The following is a 20,967-nucleotide window of genomic DNA, read 5'->3' on the forward strand; positions in this document are numbered from 1 at the left end:
AGTGTATTTTAAAACTTTCCCACCTCTACTCCATTTTTTCTCTCTTATCAGCTATGATTTTTGTTTCTCCTTGTCTCTGCTGAACAGAGAAGATAGACAAATGCTGACGGTTTGTTGATGGATTTAATACAGTTAAAAACAAACAAACTGTGAACAAGACTGATCTTCAAGCTGAAAATGATTAAATTAAACCTCCTTTGTCTGTGTAGCCTGCCTCTAAAACAGTGCCTGACACATGCTAAATGGTCAGTAAATTGTATATATCCCCTGTATATCCTGCCAACCCTTTTAATTAATTTATTTATTTAATCTTTGTTCTTGTGTAAATTTTTGTTGTTATCACAACATGAAGTGATGTGCACACCCACGCAAAACCACATTTCTCCTGATCATATTTCTTCTTCTTTCATTATTCATGAAATGTTCTTTTGCTGTTTTTATTACTATCTGTAGCATTTTATACATTTAATAAATGTTTTAGAGAAGGTACAGTAAGAAAGAGCGTGGAATTTGGAGCCAGATGAGTCAGAATTTGCTTGTCTCCTGTTTCAAGTTTTAGCTGTGTAACTCTAGAAAAGTGTATGAATATAGCCAAGTATATATATGTATGAATATATATTTGTAGAAAGAGATTTCTCTGCCTGGTGGAAGGCACATTTGAGGGCTAACATCAGAACCACAGCCAGGAGTCTGTAGACACCTCCAGACTCCCAACCCTCAGTCCTCTCTTCCTGGAAGGGTCTCTGAGAAGTACCTCCTAATTTTCAGACTTCCAGAGCTAGCTGCAAAGAACTCAACAGCAGGAAGATCAGATTCCTCTCAGAGAAACAAAGACTTCAAGTGCACTCACTCAGTGTTTGTTGACTAAGCCTCAGATGGGCATCCTAAGGAGATAGGCCATTGAACCAGATGGTCCCATGGAGCCAGACCATCTCCTCCACCCATAAAACCCATGAAATGTGAGCACCAGCTCTCACAAAACCAGCTCTTGCTTCAGAAAGAAGCCATTCTAGGGAAGAAGCCCATGGGGAGAAAGAGGCCTCCAAAAGACGTTAAGCCTCCTCAGGGGCCCTAGCCTCCACATGGTGCCAGGATATCTCCTAGGACTAGGTTTGCATATAGAGCTGAGCCACCATGAAGAGCCGGCACCACATGGAAACAGAAGCCAGGCCAAACCCATCCTTATGACCTCATTTAATCGTAACTACTTCCATAAAGTCTTTAAGGCTAAATACAGTCACTGTGGGGGTTCGAGCTTTAATATGTGAATTTTGCAGGGACACAAACATACAATCCATAATAGCACATTAAAGTGTCTCTCGAACACAAACTTTCTTCACTTATAAGACAGTTTACAAAAATGAACATCACAAAGGCACTGGGTATCCAATAAGATGATTTTGACAAGTTGTTGGAATAGAGTAGGTAATACATGGTACCTATTATTTTTAATACTTTATCTCTCGTACATTTATTGTAAAAATTCTGTATGCGATGTTTACCATTTAACTTGGTGATTTTTTTTTAAATGAAGTCTAGGTGACATACAACATTACCTTAGTTTCAGGCGTACACCATAGTGATGCCACAACTCTCCGTGTTATGCTCTGCGCACCACAAGTTTAGCTACCATGCGTCTAAACCATTTTTAGAATATGTCCTTTGGAATGTGTTACACCACCATGATCCCGTCGGTCACCCAGTCTCTGTGACTGCACTCTTTCGCGCTTCTCCACCGTCTTCCCAACGCACCCTTTCCCATCCGAAGCTCCCACTCAACCTGGCAGCGTGAGCCAGGTACTCAGAACCGAGAGGGCTACAAACACCCCCGCCCCGCTCCGCTGGTTCGCTGTGATCTGCATTTATTTCACTCCACGATTTTATTTCCAGCTACTTGTCAACAGGAGCCTCTGAACTTCTCATTCCCCAACACACGAGGCAAGGTGCTACTTTCATGCTTGTGTTCACAATGCCTCTGCCTTTTCTTGAGATGCCCAGGAAATATTTGCCTGACCCTAGCCTGTCCTTAAGATGCAGCTCAAACCCTGCCTTCTCCATGAGGCTTCTTTGGCTCGGCCACCTCAGACTGACCTTCTTGCAGCTCCAAAATCAGTAGCCCTGATTGTTTTTTTAAATAATCTAGTTCTAGCATCAAATTGTTCTGTTTCATGAACACATATCCCCTGAACTTGATTACAGACTGTTTAATGGCAAGAAACATGCCTTTTATCCTGCACAACTCTCACCCCAATTCTGACTACACAGTTATCAAAATTCTCCCTTCTTCAAAGATTTCCTTTATTTTCCTGCCTTTTGGCTTTGTTGCCCTCTCCATCTGGACTGCCCTATCCTGATGTCTTTTGCTGTACAGCCTCTTCCTGGTGGCCCTGCTTACCACTCTCTTACCTTCTCACTACGATCTCCTGTTTCCCCAGAAAGAATTAATCTGCTGTCTCCTACTCACGAGTTAGATTTGTATTTTTGTTATAGCACTTCTCATGCTCTCCTTCATAGTGTGGTCATTTGCGTAACTGTTCGCCCTCTCAGATTATGAGCCCCTGTTGTGCAAGGACTACAGCTTATTCATCTTCATGCGCTTAGCATGGGTCATATATATACTGATTTTTAACAAGTGTTTGTCACTCTGAATCCCATATTAGATGGCAGGCAATCAGACATGACTAAGCACTGTTAGGGGGCCTGTGAGTATGTTTGATGTATGAAGGGCCATTCACCTGCTCTGTCTTCTTGGGGTATCCAGAGCCTGGTAATAGTTATTAGAGTCACCTGATTCACATATATATTTTTAACAACACTTGAAATGATTCTTTTATTTGGAAAATAATGAAGACCATAAAATGCCCAGTATTAATGACTAAAGCTAGACTGTGAGGTTAGAACCAAGCAGTTAAGCATAATTTCACTACTGTGTGTAGAGTGGACTATACAGCCGCTGCAAGACTGTTGAGTACTGACTTCTGGCCCTTGCCACTGGGTGTTGGTAGCACCCTTACTCTGGGGACATAAGGAAAATACCTCTGGTCCCTCTTTTTCCCAGGGCCCACGCACATCCGTGTTCACTGGTCCAGTGCTGTTCTGTTTCTACTGAAACAGTGAAGGCCACCTTCACTGAAATAATCCTTCATCATCTGGAACCTTTTTATTCAAGGGGCAGAGAACTGTTAGCGTATGTGTCTGCATTTGCTGTAAGTTCTCCATTTAAGGACCAAGTCTCCCTGAACTGAATTTCTTGAACTTGTCCCTTCTGTTTCCACTACCCAGTACATAGGTACACACAGGACTGGAAAGATGGAGGGAGGCGCCTGTCTCCTCCCCGTCAGCCTGCCTGGTGCGGGCTGCAGGTCCCAGGCTTGTCCTCTTCTGCACCGTGGGTCTCTCTGAGTGTTGTGGCAGCATGGAAGGAGTTTTATATCCCCTGCAGTACTGGGGCTGGGGGGTAAGGAGAAGAGCTTCCAGGATGAGCCCAGTGAGGTAAAAGCTTTCGCACTGAATGGACATCCTGTCTCTTAGGTTTTGATGGGAACCCCTGCTTCTCTTCTCCGGCCTCGCCTTCACCCAGACTTGGGTTCTGCTCTAGAAACATCATCACCCCTAACAATAGAGACTGTAGGACTGTGGTACTCAAATATTTGTTAATTTATTCCAAATCTAGCCATTTGAATTATGTATGTATATGGTTCTTGAATTTTTTCCTATTAAGATTCAGAATGAGAGTGATAACAAAAGGCCTATTTTAAATAAATTCTCCACAGCTTTAAAATGAGAGTATTTTCATTTTTTAAGTGTATGTTTCAAGGAGGCAAAAAGGGTGAGGAAATGGGGGGAAGAAAGCAAAATGTAGTGAAGGTAAAGCAACTGCTGCCTTACATTCTTAAAAAAAATTTTTTTTAACATTTATTCATTTTAGAGAGAGCTTGAGCAGGGGGAGGGCAGAGAGAGACGGAGACAGAATCTGCAGCAGGCTCCAGGCTCTGAGCCGTCAACACAGAGCCCGACATGGGGCTCGAACTCATGAGCCATGAGATCACGACCTGAGGGATATCGGCCACTTAACTGAGCCACCCAGGTGCCCCTTGCCTTATATTCTTAATTGAAACAACTGAAGATGTATCCTGTGGCCAGAGACTCCATATTCTGTTTTTGGAAGGGAAAAGAGTGTCTTATCTCTTGGAGGTAACTCTTTGAACCCATTTAGGATTCTAAAGTTTCTGATGGATTGGTTCATTTTGTTGAGAGGGCTGGCCCTGAAGCCTGAGGTATGGGTGGGTGAGGAGAGATGTGACTACACTCCGTGACTGGTGAGGGTGGGTTAGCAAAGGACATGACTATGCTCTGTGCTGGTGACTACCCCAGCCCTAGGCATCGTGAAGTGGGTGCAGGAGTCTTAAAGAGCAGGGCCACCACATCAGCCCAGCGAGTGTGCATGTCACTTGGGGCTACCATGCAGCTCAGAGTGGAGAGTGGGTCATGCACATCATTCCTGCTTTCAAAAGACTGTCATCTTAGCCATGCTACTCTCTGACCAACAAAACAAAACAAAACAAACAAAACAAAACAACGGACTATCTTCAGGTTATTCTCAAAGAGGGAATGCCTCCTGAGTAAACATAGCTTTGGCAGGCAGAGAAAATATGGAGGAATAAAGCCATCCCGACTTCTAAATTTCATTTTAGCCAATACCTTTAATTGTTTCGATAACAGTTCTTACTAGAGCATTTAATTCCTACTCAGTTGATTAATTTAAGCTTTACATCATTATCCATTTTTTTATTGATGTATAATTAACATGCAGTGTTATATTAGTTTCAGGTGTGCAATATAGCCAGTCTACAATTATTCAGTGCTCATCACAATACATGTACTCTTAATCCCCTTCACCTGTCTCACCCATCCCTCCACCCACCCCCCCTTCTGGCAACCACTACCTTGTTCTCTGTATTTAAGAGTCTGGTTTTTTGTCTCTTTTGTTTGTTTGTTTTGTTCTTTGCTTTGCTTCTTAAATTCCACATATAAGTGAAATCATATGGTAGTTGTCTTTCTCCGTCTGACTTATTTCACTTAGCATTATACTCTCTAGGTCCATCCATTTTATTTACCTAAAGAAAACAAAAACACTTATTAAAAAGATACATGCACCCCTATGTTTATTGCAGCATTATTTACAGTAGTCAAGCTGTGGAAGCAATCCAAGTGTTCATCAATAGATGAATGGATAAAGAAAATGTGAGATACACATACACACACATACACACACAGAGTGGAATATTACCCAGTAGTAGAAAAGAATGTGATGTTGCCATCAGCTGTCCATTTGTTATAGAGGGGTTAAAAACAGCAAGTTGGGCTCACGGGGTGGGGGAAGAGCTGGGATAAATCTGTCAACTGAAGTGTATTTGCTAACCTCTAAGGAGTGATTCCTCTGCTGAGTGCTTCAACTTGTTCTGAGTGCATACTCTTCACAGCAGTGCATGAGTTAGGTTAACATGCTGCTTTTCAGAAAGGTTGTTGAGCATAGAACGATTAAATGTCTTGTTCAGAAGCAAATATCTAGTAAGTGCTGCCTGAGGATTCCAACTAGATCAGTCTAACTTCAAAGCCCAAGCCTGAATTTGGGCTTTTTTCTATTCCAGCTCTCATCTGAATAATCTCTCCCTCTCCTTATGTATCCTAATGAAAAATAAAGGTGATCAGAATAAATTAAATCAGGGGTGCCTGGGTGGCTCAGTTGGTTGTCAGACTCTTGATCTTGGCTCAGGTCATGATCTCACGGGTCTTGAGATCGAGCCTGCGTCGGGGTCTGTAGGATGACCATGCAGAGATTGGGATTGACGTGCTTGGAATTCTCTCTCCCTCTCTCTCTGCCCCTCCCCCACTCATGGGCATGTGTTCTTGTGGCCATGCCTGCATGCTCTCTCTCTCTCTCAAAATGAAGAAATAAACTTAAAAAAAAAAAAGATTAAATTATATCATAGTATCTCTTCCAGGATTATTTTCATCAATAATTCAATCTTTTTTGTTTTTTGTTTTTGTTTTTAATAATTTCATCTCTTAATGTGTTTTTGTTTGTTTGCTCCAAAAAAGTTTCCAACAAAAAGTGAGCAGCTATTGATTTTCTCTCTGATCACCCTGAATATATTAATGAGCGAATGGATAGGCCTGAAGAAACGGGAGAGAAAGGCCACAGGTTTGATGGTCACATCCTTAGTAATAGTTGATTATACATATTCTGATGTCAATGCAAATGAACACTCCATCTCCAAGTACTTAAAGACCTAATTCCTGGCACCGTGAAGACATCCTTAAGAACAGATCTCAGAGGAATCTCAGAGATCATCCAAGAGACGCTCTTGCCAAGAAATGCAAGTCTTGGCTTCACCAGCTAATGTCTGGGTGACTTAGGGCATGCAGCCTGACCTGTCGGTAAGGCTTCAAAAGAACTTTGGAGAGAAATCAAGATAATGTGCTAGAGCGAACATAACATCCTAGTAATTATTAGTTCAATTTAAATGCAAAAAGAGAGAAATTGACTCTACTTTTTTTTTTTTTTTTTAAGCCTGGAACCTCAGTGATCTGCTCGTCCAGCAGTGCCTACCAGCACCTCTGCTGGGCTTGGTTATTAGCTATTGGCAAAGACTAGAGTCGGTCACACCAAAGTTTACCACATGCCACCAGCTGTGCAAGCTTGGGCATGTTATTGGTGTCTGTAACCATGTTTACTTCAATGCAGAAAATGAACTCTGTCTCTTAAAGTTTTTATGGTGCCTAAATTAGATAACATCTGTAAAGTGCCGTTTTATTCTGATTAAAGCTTCATTTCCTGGTTCCAAAGGTTGAACTAAGAATAAGTCCTTTTCCTCTACCTCATGTGCTCCAACTCAGAATTATCAGATGGGAGTCAAAAAACAAGCCTTACTTTCCTCTCCTCCCACTTCTGAAGTGCTGGGGAGGAAGGGCACTACCCCAGGGGAAGGGTGTGAGCTCTGGCCACTCCACGCTCCAAATGGGGTTGGTCCACACTGATGAGGAGGGCTGGGCACTGTGTAGTCGTTTTCGAGGCTCCAAAGAGCAGAGGAATAGCAAATGTGTAAGGAATAAGGCTGCCTAGGGTACAAGTTCTGTGACATTAAGCTACTGGAGGGGTTGACACAGCTCTGACCTAGAGTGGCAGGTGTTCTGCCTGAAGAGAAGGGACCCACCACACCTCTCAAATATCCTCAGGTCAGTCACTGTCTAATAATAGCATTTGTACCTAAGTGTAAACAACTCCACGAGATTACATCATCTTGTTTTTAACTTAACACCAACAGGTTTCACAAATTTAGGAGATTGTCTGGCAACCAAAGAGAAAATCTCATACCAATCTAGCCTTCTTTGCTGGGCCTTTTCACAGGAACAGGAAATATTCTTTTCCAAAGAGCACAATTAACAAAAGGCTTCACCTTAACCATAGTACGTATATATGGACATAGTAAGTGCTCAGCAAATGATATCGGTTACTATTGTTTTTGATATTATAATGATTACTAATATTTAATGTTGCCTATCAAAATTTCCATTTGAGGTTAATGCACTCTTTCATTCAGTAAGTGGTTTTGAGCTTTGTGCTGGACGCTCCGAGGACAACAAAAGCTGGTAAGACACGGTCTCCGTCTGAAATGAAGTAGATGCTTCCCTGTGGCTTCTGTTATACCTGCGGCTGTCTCTGAGGGAAGCATTTCTGCTTCTTGACAACACACCTCGATTCCTTAGCGGTCAAAACACATTCACTCAATGAGAAATTGAATGAATGAAAATATTTCCAGAGAATTAAAGGTACTTTTTCATCAGTTTCTGAGGCTACAGAAATAATATACAGGAGAGGTTTAAGTCTTTCCATACGTTTTTCTTCGCTTCTAAACCAACCTGTATTATCCCTCCCCTTATATGCTAGAAGGAAAGGTCTTTTTTTTTTTTTTTTTTTTAAGATGTAAGTGATTGCCTGGAGCTACTTTTAGGAGAAACATTTTACTGTCATATCTCGAATATGATTTTCAAAAAAAGACCACAATATAAAAGTAGTGTTTGGTGGGTTACTTTGCAAACCACCATGGGCAACATGAGAAGGAAGCACTTCCGGAAGGGCCATAGAAGTCCACATTTACAAGAAACTATTAGTCACCTCATCAGTATCCAGGTCTGCATCTACCAGCAGCATATCCAGGGTTTCCTGAGCAAATACTGTCATTTCCTTTTTAACGCCTCAGCGGGAACTAGATTAGTACCGCTCTAGCTGCTGCCCTTGAATAAAGACCTTGTGCTGTGGCTACCGCTTACAGCTGCCAGGGCTGGGCTTAGTCAGGTGGAGCCGCCAAGGCACTCACCTGTGTCACATGGATTGGTCAGAAGCTCTCGCTAAGTTTTGACCAGGCAGGGGTGGTTCCTGGGGTGGCAGCTCAGTGGCCCATGAAGTCATTCTGTGGCCTGTACTGTGCTAAAGCTGATTGCTTGAGGCCACCTTCCCAGCAGGTGATCACTTCCGCTTTCCCAAAAGGCGAGTGAGCCCCGTAATCTCACCATCCCCACCTTTAGGATACAATTTCTTATTGGATGCCCCAAAAGACCCTGATCATGACCTTTTCAAGTTATGCTACACTCAGTCTCACAGACGGGATTTGACTTACTACTAATTGTGTTCATTGATGCAGCACTTTTTACATACGTGTATAATATTAGGCACTAGTTATCAAAGCAGTTTTTGCCCGATACCATCTACAGGAAGTAATCTTTATCTTTTGATATTCCCCCAGTATCTTAAGTAGAACCGTATGAAATTGCAGCTCTTATAGTAGCCCAGTATAGAAAGAATCCGCCGCCCTGGTTACCACCATCACCAGTGATTAGTTTGCAAATCTGCTCTCAGCCCACATTTCAACTTCTCCTTTCCCACAGCACCTACATGGCTCTGGCTGATGCAGATTTCCTGTCCGTCTCCATCTAGGCCTTTTTGTCACTTCCCTCTTTGTACTTGTGAGGTCAGTTGACATTCTTCTGCTGTTCTTGTACCTCCGTTAATGGGTCTTCTCCACAAGCGAAATAGCAATCTGAAATTAGTCAATTACAGCAATTGTCAAACTAGTCAACAAGAAGGGTGAGGTTGGTTAAGTTTTCTAAATGAATATTACTTCCTTTTAAATAAATTGTGTAAAACACTTATATTAGAACCCATTAATTTGGATTCCACTAATGAGATCATTCAAAGTAGGCATTTTGTTTTTAACTATATATTTATATATAATTACAATTTAATTATAAGACATAGTCTATAGATATGTAGTGTCAACACAGTTGAAGGAGTTATCATTTAAGAGAAAAAGCTTTCAAAGTTACCTTCGAATTTCCTACCAGTAACTAAAATGCAGCATCAAAATCCTGTCATTAGAACAGATGCTCAAAGAAATCCACAAACCAAAACTTTAATAATCTAGAGATACTATGTGGAGTTAGCAAACATGTCTTTTGAAAGGTAGCCTGCAATTCACTTTCTATGACCTCGGATTCTCATTTCTTTACCTACATCTGTCATTCCAAATTACTGAATTTTAGTATATGATCAGTGTTAAAATATTGCAGAATGTTGTTTTGGTTTACTGAAGGCAACTAAAATATTGGACATAAGTTTTTGCATCTGATTTTGTAGAGGAAATTTTTTAAAAAGATTCTACCTACACTGCCCCCTGCACAATGCCCTGTGAGAGTGGCATGGAGGAAGTTTCTTACTCACTAAGAGCTTCAGATGCCTCATATGCAAAATGGGGATAATTATAACCTACTTCATAGGATTGATAGGATAATATAAAGTCCATAGTTAGTAATTCACATTGATGCCAGCAGGTCAGGTCCAAGGACCCAGAAAGGGGGTCCCACAGGACTAGCCAAGAAGGTCCTTAGCTTTATGCAAGATGGAAGTCAAATGGGAGCCAGCAGGAAGTGAAAGCAGAGTTTACTGAAGATATAGATATAGAAAGAGAGCTATGGACAGAACATCTGGGAGACTCAGATAGGAAAAGAGCATGAGTTTCATCTTTGCTTGGAGTCTAGGATTTTATCGATGATTGTGATCTGGTACACATGTCACTCTTAGGCATCCAGGAACTGGTCAGAGCAAGGACAGGTCCAGGGGTCCTTCACAAGTCGCTCATTCCCTGAAGTCAGGTGTTTGGAGTCAGTGGTCTTGGAGAACATTTATGATGACCCCACCTGGTCACTCCTTAGATGTTATCTCTTGTGCTGAAAGACTCCAAAGATACCATTATCTCTTTATCCCTTACAAGGAGGACATATGCTGTTTGCATTACCAGGCATGTGTAGGGTGGGGTGGGCATGCAGGCCCTAACAAGAATAGAAGCTGGAAAAGGAACAAAGAAAAAAAAAAAAAGGGCATCCAGTTTCCTTGTTTCAGCATAAAGTAAGGGTTGAGTAAGCATTTGTCATATTGCTTTGCTGCACTTGACTGCTCTTTGAAGCCCCAAAACGAAGCTTGGATTTATGGCTGTGGTTGACCTTCAGGTCTTCTGTCCAGTAGAAGTGGGCTGCAGAGCTGCCTCATTCTTTCAACCAACCTCCTAATTACAAGAAATGGCAGAAGGTAACTTAAAGCAAAGTTAAATTGTCATCTCTAAGGTATAGTTTCAAAAGGTCCTTGTTCTGCCAAAGTGCTGGGAATGCACACACTATGCAGTGCTTTGGTTTAAGGCATTGAAAACCATAATTCTTAAAAAGAAAAAAATCTTGGGGCACTTGGGTTGCTCAGTCAGTTAAGCATCTGACTCTTGGTATCGGCTCAGGTCATGATCTCACAGTTCAGGAGTTCAAGCCCCGCATCAGTCTCTGTGCTGACAGCACAGAGCCTGCTTAGGATTCTGTCCCTGTCTCTCTGCCTCTCCTTTGCCCATTCTCTATCTCTGTTTCAAAATAAATAAAACTAAACTAAAAAAAAAAAAACCCACTCATGTTTTGGGGGTGGGACTGCTAACAATTATCATCATACCCAGTAAGCATAAACTTTGATCAGCCATCTTAGAACTTAACCAGCCATCTTAGAACTTAAAATCATGGAATAGAGAATAGATAGATTTTGATGGGAGTAAGAGTGTCTTTCTTTCAACAAAACTCAGGCTCTGCAGTATGCCAGACACTGCCAAGGCCTGTATACTTGGAGATGCAGCCTGGACCCTGCGTCTCCAGGGTGAAAGGGGTGAAGGAAAAGAAAGCATCTGTAAGAAAGTGGGGGTAGGTTGTAAACATAAGGGATGCCTAAGAGATCTTTTTGCCTAGGGCAGCCTTGTGAGTGGGCTATTCGCCCTTCTACCCTGGGAAATCTGGGAAAGTAATCCGGAAAGGGTTTGTTCTTCTGCAGTGTGGAAAAGTGCATCCTCCCAGTCATTGCAAGCTCGTTGGAGAGAAACAAACTCAAACCTGTTGGGAGTGACAGGTTTCTCTGGACATTCCACTCAGTGCAACTAGTCCACTCAGTGTCATTTAGTCCACTCAGTGCAACTATTAACATACCAGATTTACACCAAGTTGAACATTCACTTATCTGATCTGGAAGCGAAACTGACATGTGGAATGTCTGCTACTGCACAGCTTGTGAGAAGGAAGGGAGATGATTCGTTTTCAGAAGTACCAAATAAAAGCTGTGCTGTCTAATTAAAATAGGCTTACAACCTATTGGAAAACGTACGAGCCTCCCACCCCCACCACCTGGCCCTGCCACAATGGAGTCCCAAACCCTGACACATCGCTTTCTGGTTCTTCCCCTCTCTGTTTTGTGGGCTTTGCAATGAGCACGCGCCAGAGAACTGAAGTCTCTGCGTCACCTCAAGGAATGTATATTTGTTCCAATCAGATGACTTTTTGCCTTACATGGGCATAGGCGACATCCCGGTAAGGCTGTAACCTCTGTAGTACTCAGCCAATGAGGAACCAGGGAAGGGATTTGTATGCTAGGGGATAAATTGCCTGCTGTAACTTACCCCAGTGTGCCTGTCCATCAGACAGGCTCTTGCAAGAACATTGATTAAAGCCTTGCTTCATTGTGCTCCCAGTCCCTCTTTTGATTGGGTCAGTGGGCTTATTTCTCACACAGCTCAATATGGTAGCCACTGGCTACATGTGGCTATTTAAATTAATTGAAGTAAAATAAAATTTTAAGCATTTAAAAATTAAGTGAAGGGGCGCCTGGGTGGCTCAGTCGGTTAAGCCGCCGACTGCGGCTCAGGTCATGATCTCCCGGTCCGTGAGTTCAAGCCCCGCGTCGGGCTCTGTGCTGACAGCTCAGAGCCTGGAGCCTGTTTCAGATTCTGTGTCTCCCTCTCTCTGACCCTCCCCCATTCATGCTCTGTCTCTCTCTGTCTCAAAAATAAATAAACGTTAAAAAAAAATTAAAAAAAAAATTAAATGAAAATTCTAGTTTGTTGGTTTCACTAGTCACATTTCAAGTGTTCCATAACCACCTGTGACCAGTGGCTACCATATTGGACTGCACCCATATAAAGAACATCCATCATTGCAGAAAGTTCTCCTGGACAGCGTGGGTTTATTACATGCCATTATTATGCTTGTTCACTTTGTTGTGCTATGGTCTCTTATTAATTCTCCAAAATAACCCTGAAGGGTTTCATTCCCACTTTGCAGATGAGGAAAGAATTTCTGAAAGTTAAGCCATTCTCCTCTCACATAGTGGCCACTGCAGCACCTGACCAGTGGTTCAGTGAACGAACAGCTGAGCTACCAAGTGAGAGGCCCAGAACTGTCCGACCCGAAAGCCCAGAAGTTCCGGCAAGAACAAGATTCTGTTCTGCTATTGGTGCACTTTAATATCAAACATTTGTGAACTTTCCCTCCTCCTTAATCTAGTTTAATGACATAATAGTAAAATACTCACAAAATATAAACAATAAAGTAAAATAATAAAATACAAATATCAAAATTACATATAAAAAGAGAGAGTATATTTCAGTTTTAAAAGGAAAAGGTAAGGGGACCCTGGGCAGCTCAGTTGGTTAAGCATCTGAGTCTTGATTTCAGCTTAGGTCGTGATCTCATGGTTAGTGAGATTGAGCCCAGCGTCAGTCTCTGTGCTGACAGCATGGAGCCTGCTTGGGATTCTCGCTCTCTCTGCCTCTCTCCCACATGCGTGCATGCGCACATTTACTCAATCTCTCTTGAAATAAATAAACATTAAAAAATAATAATAAAAGGACAAAGTAAGTAAGTGGATGCCCAGATGGCATAGGTCTCTTTGGAGGTGGTAGAAATACTCTAATACAAGATTGTGGTCTAAATTGAGTTCTGTAACTTTATTAAAAATCATTGAATTGTACATTTAAAAATGTGTGAATTTAATGGTATATAAATTATGCCTTAGAAACGCTGTTGTTTTGTTTTGTTTTGTTTTTTTAAAGAGCAAGATGTAAACCCTAAAACTCTGGGGCAGCCACAAATTTAATGTTGAAAGCTGTCCAGAATTTTAGTGAGTCAAAGATTAGTTGGTGGAATTTCCTGAATTTCCCTATTGATGGTAAAAGAAGTGATGCTCTGTCTCTAACCAAACACTGGGAAATTCTGCAAGGTGTCTATTATTATCCTCATCTCACAGGGGAGGAAATTGAGAGTCAGAAAGTTAAAATAAAGTTGCCCAAGATCCACAGCCAGTGAGAACTGGCAAGAGTGTTAAATGTAACACTGTCTGGCCCACCAGCACATGGCAGCCCTCTCCCCTACATCGTGCCCTTTCTCTGAGAAGAAGTCCTTCCATTGCTTGACTTGAGGTCACTTTCCTTCTTCCAGGACAACGGGAAACCGATTTCCCAATGTTTCTATCAGTGTTTTGTATTTTGTACTCAAAAGGATTCCTGAAAGGCATGAATCTGTTTTCAATATTGAATAAAAGGCGGGCAGAGACGCCAAACCTTAGGTTAATGAAAAGATAGTGCGTTTCTCTCTTGATGTTCACTAAGATGCTTTTAAAATGATATATATGCATATACATATATGCCTGTATATACACGTCTACATACAATATGATATATATGAAGAGATTTGCAGCATTTATTTCCATTTTTATTCCTGATTTTACTTGGTTCATTGGAGACTTCAGGATGTGACTTGCAGTGGTGTCTGCTTAGGAATTTTTGAGGCGAGCCCCTGTTGTGCCTCTTGTACAGGCTTGTCTCACTTGATAAGCTGGTTAGCTTGCTCTTCACCTATTTTATGAAATGGAATTCTGGAAAATGAAAAGCTGATGGGGCTGCATTTTCCAGCTTTTGCCAGAGCTAGTAACCTTTACATCTTCACTTATATCCTCCCAGCATCTAGCGTTGTTCTCTTCTTGCCAGGTCCCTATGCCTGATCACAAATGTTTAACCATCTCTCTGGAAGTCCCTCCAACCCTCAGTTGTACTAAGCTTCCTGTAGCCCCCTCCCTTCCAGATCCTTCCTTTGGTCTGGCCTGGCACTCTCCTCTTGCCTCTCGGTGGCTCTATTGTTCTGAGTCTTTATAAATAATACAGATCCTTTTTGTTTTCCTTTCCTTCCTTTCTCCTGGGATATGTCTCTCCTCTCTTTCACCCGGCTGAAACAAGACAAAACAAATAAAAAAAACAAGAAACCAATTCTGTACCAAGCCAGCAGAAGACGTCCATGGGCCAATTTTGGGCTCTTGACGTTGGACTTCTGTTTTCCCTAGGATCCTGAGACACAGCAGCAGTGATTTCCATATTCAAAGAATGTAGCCAGCATTGAAAGAAAAGAAAGAAAGAAAAAGAAAAAGCAGAGTAAATGCTGAAATGATGGAACAACTGTAATTGTGAAAATGGATACCCTAGTGCTTTATCTTTCCGTCAACCAATATTCTTAGAAATAGGGAAGTAAACAGAAGTTTCTGCTTTTACATATTTGGCAATAGTAGAACTTATTAAATAATTGTGAAATTTTCACAGTCTTGTTCACATTTCAAAATAAAGTTCATTGGCAGGAATCCTTGAGTTGCTTCTTGTGTGCTCAGAGATGACGGAACGCCAGGATTTGAAAAGTCGTTAAGGTTGTTTTGGGAATTATGTCTCCTTATGTCAACAGTAGATTGTGTATTCTAGTCATTCACCCCACTGCTCCAGCAGGCAGCCTGCTTGCTTGTGGCCTGTGCTCACTATTAGCCTCCCCAGCGTGTTTTCAAAACAAGGCAAGTGCCTCCTTCCTGACTTCCTGCATCATAATCATGTTATAGTCCAGACATCTTCATGTAGCCAGTCCATTACCTTAGAAAGATCTATTGCACATATCACCCTACAGCAAAGCATTCCCTAGAACTTACTCAAAACTGTTCTCATATATATTTTAGAAATGCTGTTTTCTTTCTCTCTTACTCTGGATTTTATGCATCTGGACAAAAGTTGTGTTCTAAGAGAATTTGTTTAAAAGATTGCAAGGTAGCTCTTCCCCCCCCCCACCCCCCCCAGTAATGAGGAATCTAGAGAATAGTCCGTTGCTCTGTATTTATCCATTTTGTAGGTCCAAATTTTTCCCCAGTAGGTTTGCACAGAAGAATTTGGTTATAATTTGGTTAACAAATCCATTTCCTCCATAAAGGGCCTTTTCAAAAGTGCATGGATTTGGGCACATGGTAGTTATCAAACTTAAAGTGTAATCATTTTGCAGTATATATCAAATCAAAAAAATTGTATACCTTAACCTTACACAATGCTGCATGTCAATTATATTTCAACAGAGCTGGGGGAAAGCAATAGTGTTTTCTTGGCAACAAATACAATAAGAAAAACGGATACATTTCAAGATGGGCTATTATGAATATATATTATGAGTGAGTTGAAAGAATGATTAAAATCTGTTAATTTTTAATCAATGTAGAGCTGTCAGGACCAGGAAATAGGAATGAGAATGGCCATTTATTATGTGCTTACCAGATGCCAGATCCTGGAGTAAATATTTTAATATCCAGTGCAGCTCAGTGTATGTAGGGTTCGAAACTGCTGGTTTGAAGGTTGGACTACCGAAGTTTGAATCTTAGCTTCTACACTGCTACAAGGATTCAGAGAGATAAGCCGCTAGCTCTGTGCTACTATGATAGTGAGGGCTAAGTAAATATTAGCTGTTCATTATGTCTTATTCCATTTAATTCTTTGAAGTAAGCAGTGTCCCCATTGTGTGGATGAGGAGACTGAGTCTGGAGTGGCTGAAGTCACTTGCATAAGATTTTCAAAAGTACATTGCAGAGGCAGAATTTAGAACCAGTGTCTATCGGGTATTCTGATTAAACTTCTGATCAGGAGTTACTGTTCTAGGCTACCAGGAAAATCTGTGCTAATGGTAACATTTCTAAGCTTAGAAAAATTTTCAAAAGATCCATTTCAGCGGTCAACCATTCTTAGAGTTCTTTTCTGAGGTGGATAACAAATTCACAGCTATCTGGATTAAGCTATGCTTTTCAAAATCTGTGCATGATTTATGAAAAATGCCAAATACACCAGTTCCATCAATACCTCTGCTGTGTAAATGCCGTCATCTATGCAAATATCAACTGGTAATGCCAGCTTAAGGAAACTGTCACAGTGATGTTCCTTTAGCAATCAGAGGCAAACAAAGAGGTTTTTGTTTGTTTGTTTGTTTGTTTGTTTGTTTGTTTTTAACTTTTAACTAGCTGCCGTAGTTCTCAGCTCTTACAGCATGAATACTGAGTGATGCTGGGCACCCCCAGTACCTTGTCACTTCTGTCAGACTGGATTTCAGTGTTGCTCAAATAGCCCTTCTAGGTTGTGTGCTTCAGTTGAGGACATCCTTGTTTTCATCCTCAAGGCTCATGGCTTAGTGGCCATAGTGACCAGGTATGGCTACTATAGGACAATGACTGAAATTTTCACAGTGAAAGAGTTCGATGGTGTGGATGCTAGAACTGGAACTCATGTACTAATGCAGGATTCTGCTTGCCTGTATTGCAACCTTAGATAAATCTATCTTCTGTAGTCCGAGATATAGGTAGAATTTAGCTCTTGTCATAAGCTGAGTCTCTTTTTCCTTTAGATGTATGTATAAGAGAATGGAATGAAACTTCAGGTCTACAAATTAATGTGAGCTTAATATAAACATAGCATAAAGCAAGAAGAATTGGGACCAAATATCACACAATTTTCATCGCAGTTCACTTCCTAGCGCTTAATCTAGTCAAACTCTTTTCCTTCACAACATTCCTACCTTCCGGATCCCTCAGATGCTTCACTATATTCTGCTGTCTAAATGTATACCTGCAACAGAGGCACAGAGTGTGTGCATCAAACCCCATGCAAGTGAAAAGAACTCACTCCAGGATGCTGTTATGGACGTGACAGTTTAAGAAGCTCCACGTCACCTCATTTAAACCACTGTGGGTTCTCCTTTCCAGGGTTCAGCGGATTCCTACACGAGCAGGCCGTCTGACTCCGATGTCTCTTTGGAAGAGGATCGGGAAGCGATTCGGCAAGAGAGAGAGCAACAAGCCGCTATCCAGCTTGAGAGAGCAAAGGTGACTTTCTTGCCCCTCTTGGGTTCCAAAGTGTCATGTTGCTCAGCAGGTATCAGCTGCTCTTCCCCTGCCTCAAATTCCTCTGGAACAGTCATTTTAGGATCATCCTAATGAGGCACCAGATTTCAAGGCTCCCTGATCCATTCATCCCCTAAGAGAGGTTAGTAACTTTCCCAGGGGGCCATTTCCTGAGGTACAGACCCTTCTTCACCCTTTGTGTTAGGTTTGGGGCTGAATTATCAGCTATATTCCAACTTCACGGTTGTGGCTAATATTAAGCATGCCGCTCCCAGTGTTGGCAGAGAGCCTCCTAAGGTACAGGTTCTCTATCTGTTTCTGACCCCTCATTGTCCGTGACCTCAGCCTTCATTACAGGCTACATGTGCACTATTGTTCTGTGGGTTTCCCTGTGGGTCTCTCTACCAGTTGCCTCTTGGTTTCAGCCTCCTGTCTCAAGTTCAGGGTGAAGTTCAGAGCTTTGAACAACTACTAGCATTTCAGCAAAGATGAGCAGTAGAAGGCATTGCCGAACTTCAGATATCACACAAAAGGATGACCCCCCCCCCACCTCCAGCCCCAAATCTCTGTACCCACAAGAGGCCACAGGAGCAAATTGCATTTTTGAATCTTAGAATCGGAAGAGTCACTAGAGATCTCCCATTCTGTGTCTCTCAAACTTCTTGTTTTTGTTTTTTAGCGTAGAATTCCTTTTGTCAGATGAGGTTTTATGCATAATAGCAAAATATAAGACAGGGGTCATGGCCAGCTTCTCTTCCTTGCGTTCCATGACAGACTTCTTAAAGCATATTGATCCAATCTTTCTTATTTTTAGAAGAAAAACTGAAACTCAAATAATATGAATTCCTTCCTTTTTCTGTTTTTATAATAAAATCTTTATGAGAGTAGTAAGAGGAGAACGAGGCATCTTCATTTGCTGTAACACCCATGCTGTCTGTGCTCGGTTAGCCAAGGGGGGTTTGGGGTGGTGCCCGTGAAAGTGAGACCCTAGCTGGGGTCTCCCCTCAGCTGTTGCCCCCCAGTCACGTTCTCAGCACAAACAATGAGCCACTAACAAAGTAGCCCCAGATTGCAGGAACCTCGTGTTCTCATTTGTGGCTAATTTTTGTTTTAGTTTTCTTTCAGAGTGTTTTGTGGCCTCTGTGGTCACCCAGATGGCGGCCAGAGTGCCGTCAGCTCAGGCTGTTGGTTTGCTTAGCCTCTGTGAGGCTGCACCAGCCTAAGCACTTTGCCGAGGAGGAATTTGTCTCAACAGTTTCAGAACCGGCTTTTGTTACCTAGAGAGAAGATGATGTTTGTCCTTGCTGTCTACCCCCTGAATGGCCTTTCTTTTTTCCTGGCAGGACAAGGTATTCTACTGAGTGAGACCCCACAGGTTTTCAGAAATAGGAGGCTATTTCAAAACTATTTATTTTACTCCCACCACCACCTTTTAATGTAAGACCTAGCACACGTTTCCTGTATCCCAAGGGACACCAGTTATCATTTTAAAAAACAAACATAAGCTTAGGACCAGAGGAGAAAGCAGAGAACCTCTTTCCATCTTTCCATCTGTCCCCAATACTTCAGGGTAGGATTCTGTCTTTAGGATGCTGGAAAGTACCACAGAGGGAGGAAATGGTTGGGCTGATCTGGTTGAATCACCGTTAGAGTCATTGCTACAAATTTATGCTGCCAGGGAACCCATTGGAGACACCTGTTTGAAAAGTGGTTTCCCTTCCGGCCTGGTACTATCAATTATCGTATTATACTTTTCAATATGAAAAATCCTGCTCTGTCTTCCTCCCCCATCCTCACACCATGGCTCTGCCCGAAGTCCAAGCCTGTAGCATTTGCTGTGAAGACGAACGTGAGCTACTGTGGTGCGTTGGATGAGGATGTGCCTGTTCCAAGCACGGCCATCTCCTTTGATGCCAAGGACTTTCTCCACATTAAAGAGGTAAATGTAGGATTCTCTGCAACTGCCACAAGGCCAGAGCTCGAATCCGCTCTGTGCCAAACTAGAGAGGAACCCTGAGGAACTGCCAATGTGTTACCTCATTTAATTTGCTGGGCTTTCCGAATCCATTCATTCTCACTGAGATTTAGAAGACTGACATCATCGCTTGCATTATCACACATTGAGAATATTGGATCACCGTCATCATAGGATGGATTTAAGACAGACCTGTGGTCTCCTGGTCACCTTTTAACCACCTTGTATGACTGCAGAGCCACAGATCTATGGATCCAACTTAGGGAAACGTGAATTTGGTGGCATGGAGCCCTACTCATGAGGCACCATTTACAAGGGATATTTTAATTATAAACATCTGTGCTGTAATCCTGTGGACCTTGACCTTGGAACTGACACTAGACATTATAATCATTAGAGTATTAAAGCTAAGAAGAGGGCAGAGGACTTTGGGGAAACAGAAAACTTAAAGGATTGAGCAGTACAAGGAGGACTTGAGTCCTTGCAACTTGAAAGGTGGAATAATTACATGAAAAACTTTCATTTAGTCACCCTAAATTGAAATCCTACTTCATCTCAGACATTGTGCGGGGCACTGAGCGATTGGAGATGAAGGCTCACTGTCCCCACTGCCCGGGAGCTCCGAATCTGGTGGAAAAGACTAACAGGCACCTAGTTTCTGCCAAGGATGACAAATTCTATTATAGTAAAACTGAATGGGTGTTGTGGGAGCCTGAAGAAGGAGCAGGAGGGACCACCTGGCTGGTGGGGAGGAGGATCACAGGGCCAGAGAGCTCTACACAAGTGGTAAAGCCTGAGGACATTCAGGCTGGGTGGGATGGGGGTGGCATCTGGTGGAAGGGACAGCCAGGAGCATTGCAGCATGGCTGGAGGGCAGTAAGTAGGGAGTGGTGCAGGGGATGAGCCAGGTCTCAGAGGCAGGGGCCTGATAAGAAAAGACCTCTTTGGCCCTAACAAGAAAACTGGACTTTATCACCAGGCAGTGGGCTGAAGAGGAATTTTAAATAATGGACAGTTACAACCAGCCTTGGATCTTAGCATAATAACTCTGATGGTCCAGGGAGTATTGTAGAGGCTGAACTAAGGTTGCAGCAGAGAGGCTGGAGAGAGGGAGAAGCTTGGAGGGAGAATGATGAGACAGACAGACAGGATTGGGAGACTTCACATGAGGAAGGGATATCAGAGAAAGACAAATAGAAAGGAAGGATGGAGAAAGGCTTTACAGCTTGCTAGAAAGGGTAGGTGGGCAGTGTCAGCTTTCAAAATAAAGAAGGCAGAGAAGGGAGACGCCTGTTGCAGGGTGGATGTGGTTATGAATTGGCTTTTAGGTACACTGTGTCTGGGGTATTCTGAAACCCCTGTGAAGACACTTAATAGGCCTTTGGGGCGCCTGGGTGGC

General features: G+C 42.3%; 1 protein-coding gene across 6 annotated transcripts in view; it reads left to right on the plus strand.

Moving 5' to 3' along the window:
• CACNB4 (calcium voltage-gated channel auxiliary subunit beta 4) overlaps positions 1-20,967 on the plus strand; it is a 258,639-nt gene that overhangs the window by 183,317 nt on the left and 54,355 nt on the right. For all 6 annotated transcript variants that reach the window (XM_058715272.1, XM_058715277.1, XM_058715273.1 and 3 more), the window contains 2 exons: positions 17,456-17,575; positions 19,410-19,532. In XM_058715272.1, the coding sequence (XP_058571255.1) occupies positions 17,456-17,575; positions 19,410-19,532 (243 nt within the window). The remainder of the gene's footprint in view (positions 1-17,455; positions 17,576-19,409; positions 19,533-20,967) is intronic.

Source organism: Neofelis nebulosa, chromosome 2 (genome assembly GCF_028018385.1).
Source record: "Neofelis nebulosa isolate mNeoNeb1 chromosome 2, mNeoNeb1.pri, whole genome shotgun sequence".
Lineage (NCBI taxonomy): Eukaryota > Metazoa > Chordata > Mammalia > Carnivora > Felidae > Neofelis > Neofelis nebulosa.